General features: G+C 48.1%; 1 protein-coding gene across 3 annotated transcripts in view; it reads left to right on the forward strand.

Moving 5' to 3' along the window:
• The window catches only part of Bbc3 (BCL2 binding component 3), a 9,083-nt gene extending 5,764 nt beyond the window's left edge, over positions 1 to 3,319 (forward strand). For all 3 annotated transcript variants that reach the window (XM_031385439.1, XM_031385438.1, XM_031385437.1), the window contains exon 4: positions 2,245 to 3,319. In XM_031385439.1, the coding sequence (XP_031241299.1) occupies positions 2,245 to 2,361 (117 nt within the window). In that variant the 3' untranslated portion in view covers positions 2,362 to 3,319. The remainder of the gene's footprint in view (positions 1 to 2,244) is intronic.
• The last annotated feature ends 2,702 nt before the right edge of the window (positions 3,320 to 6,021 follow it).

A 6,021-nucleotide genomic window follows, 5' to 3' on the forward strand; every position in this document is an offset into this window, starting at 1 on the left:
TTTGCACCCACTTACATGCACAGCCAGGGGCATTGTTTTTAGCTCCTATCCTGACTCTGGCGCGCCTTCTCCTAACTATGGCTTTCCAAAGTCCTTCATCTCCTTCATTGGTTACCACTAAGCACATCCTTAGAGACTAGCCAAGTAGAGTGGCCTAGTGGCAGCTTCCTGTAATCCCACCTACTCAGGGAGGGAGATAGAAAGTTCAAAGCCAGCCTGGGCAAGCTAGTGAGTGATACCCTGCTTCAGAAATAAAGAGCCTTTGAGGTGGTTCAGAGGATAAAAGTGTTTGTTCCTAAAATTGATGAACTGAGTTCGATCCCCAGGACCCATGTAGTAAAAGACAGAGTCTAATCCTACATGGCGTTCTCCAACCTCTACATGTGGTGCACACGCAAATCCCCCCCCCCACACACACACACTAAAGGGGGCTTAGTGGTTAAAAGAACTCTTGCAGAGAACCAGGACCACATTCCCAGCTGACAACTGCCTGTGATTCCAGTTCCAGGGACCCTACCTCCTCTGGGATCTGCTAGCACATACACATTAGTTTTTTAGTTTTATTTTGGATTTGTTTTTGTTTTGTTTTGTTTTGTTTTAATCTAGGGGAGGCTGATGAAGCTCAGTTGGTGGAGTGCTTTCCTAGAGAGAGACCCTGAGCCTTAGGTCTGTGGGTCAAGGTCATCCTCAAATAAATTTTCAGTTTCAGGACAGCCTGAGCTATATGAGATCATGTCTCAAAGACAAAAAGATTTTCTTTTCTTTTTTTCTTTTGGTTTTGCAAGACAGGGTTTCTCTGTGTAGCATTGGCTGTCCTGGAACTCACTTTGTAGACCAGGCTGGCCTCAAACTCAGAAATCTGCCTGCCTCTGCCTCCCAAGAGCTGGGATTAAAGGCATGTTTTTGTTGTTGTTGTTGTTGTTGTTTTAAACACCTGCCTGGAATCCACCAGTGAGTGGCAAAAGGTGTGACTTAGCAGGAGACATTGTCATTGTCTAGCATTATTCATTTTTCCTCTTTTCTAAAAGATGCCCATCTCTGGCTTGGCCCATGTGCTGTTGTCTCCAGAGTGAACACTCAGGGCTCCATGCTCCCCCTAACATGCTGACTAAGTATAATGAGAGTGAACTCACAAGGTGGCATCCACCATCTCGCCCAGCTGCAAGGAGGAGGAGGCCCCAGGAGGCCTGGGCTAGTTCTGGGCATGTACTCCAACGGGGTCATTATCCTGACATCTTCAAAGTGCATTCTTCACAACCTAGAGAGTGAGCCGGGTGAATCTGCTTGTCCATGTAACCAGTGGAGGGACGAAATAAAAGCTCACTACTCTTTCTTTCTTTTCTCTCTCTCTCTTTTCTCTTTCTTTCTTTCTTTCTTTCTTTCTTTCTTTCTTTCTTTCTTTCTTTCTTTCTTTCTTTCTTTCTTCCAACACTGGCTGTCCTAAAACTCACTATGTAGACCACCATGTTAGCCTTGAACTCTCAGATATCTGCCTGCCTCTGCCTCCCAAGTTCTAAGATTATAGATGTGAGCTAGCACGCCCAGCTTTCTTTCTTTCTTCTTTTCTTCCTTCCTTCCTTTCTTTCTTTTCTTTTTCTTTCTTTCTCTTAGGCTGGCTCTTAATGATTTGTTCACACTGGCTTTGAACTCACTCTGGAGCCCAGGCAGGTTTTGAACTTTCTGTCTTCCTGCCTCTGCCTCCTGAGTCACTGGGATGCTTGTGCCATCACAGAGGAAATCTAGATGCTAAAGCACACTTTTTCCTTGCCGCCAGGGAGAGAACAAGGGTTTCCCTGAGACACCTCTCAGCCTTGCTGGGATGGCGTGCTGTTCTCAACGCCCCCTTCTGGGTTGTTTGAGAATTGCTAAGGCTGCGGGGCCACTCCTTACTCTCTCCCAGGTCCCAACAGCCTTTTGTTTGCTTGGTTTGGTTTTTCCAGTTAGGAGCTTGTGCTCTAGCACAGATTTAGTGAGGTACGCTAAGACTAGAAGTTCGAGCAACCACGCCTGTCTTTCACCTTGAACGGGCTACATTTTAACCCACCCCTTAGAGCCCTTGTGATTTGTAGGGTGTCTGTGCTATGGGGATTCAGGCCCTGCCCCTTCCCACCTATGCTGGGAGAGTGTTCCCTGGTGAGTGAGGGGCTGAAAGACGGCTGGTAAGAGGATAGCTAGCGCTCAGCTTTGGAACCAATCTCGAAACCAGACCTTTCCAAGCTAATTCCCACTTCTTTCTCTCCCCAGAGACAAGAAGAGCAGCATCGACACCGACCCTCGCCCTGGAGGGTCATGTACAATCTCTTCATGGGACTCCTTCCCTTACCCAGGGATCCTGGAGCCCCAGAAATGGAGCCCAACTAGGTGCCTACACCCGCCCGGGGGATGTCGGAGACTTGGGGGGCAGGACCCCCTCCGCCTTCTGACACTCTGGCCAGCGCGGGGGACTTTTTCTGCACCATGTAGCATACTGGACTGCCAGCCTTGCTTGTCCCAGGGGCAGGCAAGGGAAGCCACTCGAGCCCGGGCAGCCTGGGTGCACTGATGGAGATACGGACTTGGGGGACCCTGGCCTCCCTAAAGCCAGGGAAGGGAGGGCTGAAGGACTCATGGTGACCGAGGGGGTGGGGACCGAGCCGCCCGCCTCTGCCGCCCATCTCAGGGAAGGCTGCTGGTGCTGGCTGCCCGTTCCAGCTGCAGGGGGGACGCTGGGGGTGTCCCCAGTACGCCTTCACTTTGGGCCTGGCCTCAGGCCCCTGGTGCTTGCCCCCCTCCTCCTGAGGAGGGGGCCTGTGAAGAGCATATGAGCCAAACCTGACCACTAGCCTCCTGGAGCCAGAGAATGGGGGGCATGTGAAGGCCTTCTCAACCCAGTGCCCAGCCATCTTCCCTGAGCCGCCGGCGGGCGGTGACCGATGCCTGCCTCACCTTCATCTGGGGGTGTCCAGGAGGGGTCCAGACTGTGAATCCTGTGCTCTGCCCGGGACCACCCCCCCAATCCCCATCCATCCCATTGCATAGGTTTAGAGAGAGCACGTGTGACCACTGGCATTCATTTGGGGGGTGGGAGATACTGGCAGAAGCTACCCCAGCCTTAGTCCCCAGGGCAAAGCGCTGGGGAGGAAGATGGGGAGTCAGGGAGGGGGGAAGTCTCAGAAGAGGGAGGAGTCTGGGAGCGGGGAGGGACGGCCCAGCCTGTAAAATACTGTACATGCACTGCTGTAGATATACCGGAATGAATTTTCTGTACATGTTTGGTTAATTTTTTTTGTACATGATTTTTGTATGTTTCCTTTTCAATAAAATCAGATTGAACAGTGGATACTCTTTTTGTTAGCCTTACCAGTGGCAGGGCATCTGGTCTACCTGTGAGGACATGAAAGAAACTGGGACTTTTGGATTCTTGAGGGGCAGTCATACTAAAAGGCAAGCTAGAGGCTGGTCTGAAAGCACAGGCCTGTCATAGCTACTTAGATGGCCTGAACAGTCTCAAGAAATGGGGAGGGGACAGCTGGAGAGGATTTGCATTCAGTTCCCAGCACCCACCGCAGCTCACAATCTGTAACTCAAGTTCCAGGGGATCTGATACCTCCTGACGCCTGTGGGTACTAGGCATGTGCATAGTGCCCATTACATGCAGACAAAAAACCAAAAACCCGACCCCAAAACACAAATATGCACATAAAATAAGTAAATAGGCTGGAGAGGTGGCTCAGCTGTTAAGAGTACTGGCTGTTCTTCCAGAGTTCCTGAGTTCAATTCCCAGCAACCACATTGCTTCTCACAACTATGTATAATGTTATCTGATGCCCCTCTTCTGACCTGCAGGCATTCATGTAGATACAACCTTCATATACAATTAATTAATTAAAAAATAAAATAATTTTTAAAAAGTAGTAGAAAGACCGGGCTGGGCAGTGGTGGCACATGGCTTTAATCCCAGCACTTGGGAGGCAAAGACAGGCAGATTTCTGAGTTCGAGGCCAGCCTAGTCTACAGAGTGAGTTCCAGGACAGCCAGGGCTATACGGAAAGAGCCTGTCTCAAAAAACCAAAAAAAAGAAAAAAAAATTAATAAAAAGAAAAAGAAAGAAAGAAAGAAGGAAAGAAAGAGAAAGACCGGGGAATATTCCTCAGTGAGTTCCTGCCTAGAATCCCCTAGTGAGGGGCTGGGGAGTGTAGCTCAGTGGTAGAATCCCTGCCTAGTAGGATCTGGAGGTATGGCTCAACAGAGCACAAGGCTCTGGGTTCAATTAGTTATATCAAGAGAATAAACGAAGGTAGGATGAGATAGGTAGACAAGTTGTAGCTACACAGAGCTGGCAGCCACTGCTGTAGCCTTAAGAGAGCAAGCAAACAGACGGACTAATACTTCATGTGCATTTATTTATTTATTATTTTATTAATTTATTTATTTTGGTTTTTCAAGATAGGGTTTCTCTGTGTAGTCCTGGCTGTCCTGTAACTCACTTTGTAGATCAGACTGGCCTCGAACTCAGAAATCCACCTGCCTTTGCCTCCCAAATGCTGAGATTAAAGGCATGCGCCACCGCCACCACCACCACCGGACTCATGCGCATTTATTCCGTCAGGTATGAACCATGTAATTAAGCTTGAGATTTACTATATGAATGAATGGCTTATAATTTAGAAGCCACTCTTTCAAGAGCTTGAGTTACAGGCTGTGGGCTCTGTCCTGGATGACCTGGGGTCTAGCCTAGCCCTGTGACCAGCTTCAAGTTGCTCTGTGGCTGGAAGGACACCTGGAGCTAAGATCAAATCTAGATTTTCCTCGAACCATTGTTGTAGGCCAAGCACACGGCCAGCTCTTGATGCCGAGCACAGTCTCATCGCTTACCGTGCATTACTTTGAGAACAGAGAGTTTTCTCTACTAACTGACTGAGAATGGCCCCAACGCTGTCCTTGAACCTTCTCAAGTACCAGCTTTGTAATGACTCCAGGGAGAGGCAGATATATAATGCATCTCTTCCTGGTGGTCACTGACAGTAAAGGCAATTTGGGGCAAAGTGGATCTTCTAGAGGGCTGTGGGCATAGGGGAGAGGAATCTGATGAAGCCATAGCCTCCTGAGCCTCTCCACTGGAAGAAAGTATACAAGCTCAAGAGTCCAAGTGTACTGTGCTCACAATGGTTCACAGAGTGCCAAGTCTGGGGTGTGATGTGGTGGCACACACCTTTAATCCCAGCACTCGGGAGGCAGATCTCTGTGAGTTGGAGTCCAGCCTGGTCTACAGAGCAAATGCCAGGACAGCTATGGCTACATAGAGAAACTATGGGGGTTGGGGGGAAGTGCCAAGTCTGACCAAGTCATATATGGGGACAATACTTTCTGAATTCAAGGCCAGCCTGGTCTATGGAGTGAGCTCCAGGACAGCCAGGGCTACACAGAGAAACCTTGTCTTGAAATAAAAACCAAAAAAAAAAAAAAAAAGAAAAAAAAGAACAATAAAACTGGCTTCATTGTTTCTGGACAGCACAACCAGTCTGAAAATGCTATGTGGTAAGTTCAGGTGAAGAAAAAAAGAGCCGGGCGGTGGTGGTGCACCCCAGCACTTGGGAGGCAGAGGCAGGCGGATTTCTGAGTTCGAGGCCAGCCTGGTCTACAGAGTGAGTTCCAGGACAGCCAGGGCTACACAGAGAAACCCTGTCTCGAAAAAAACAAAAAAAAGAAAAAAAAAAACAAAAACAAACAAAAAAAAAAGAAAGAAAGAAAGAAAAAAAGAAACCCTGTCTCAAAAGAAAAAATATGGGGAAGGGGGTAGAAGAGAAAAGAATATGGAAGAAGACTTGAAGTTAGTGTGGATATTATGAGTCAGAAGCCAGTCTGAGCTCGAGGGAAATAATGTTCCAAATTGGTGTGCATGTATACATGTATGTATGCATCTGTGCACACATGCTCCTCTGTGTGTAGTGTGCATGCACTACTTACATACATACTTGGTTTGAATGAATTCTCCACAGGTTTCTTTTTGTTGTTTTTTTTCTTTTTTCTTTTTTTTTTTTT

The sequence above is a fragment of the Mastomys coucha genome, unplaced genomic scaffold (assembly GCF_008632895.1).
Source record: "Mastomys coucha isolate ucsf_1 unplaced genomic scaffold, UCSF_Mcou_1 pScaffold21, whole genome shotgun sequence".
Classification (NCBI taxonomy): domain Eukaryota; kingdom Metazoa; phylum Chordata; class Mammalia; order Rodentia; family Muridae; genus Mastomys; species Mastomys coucha.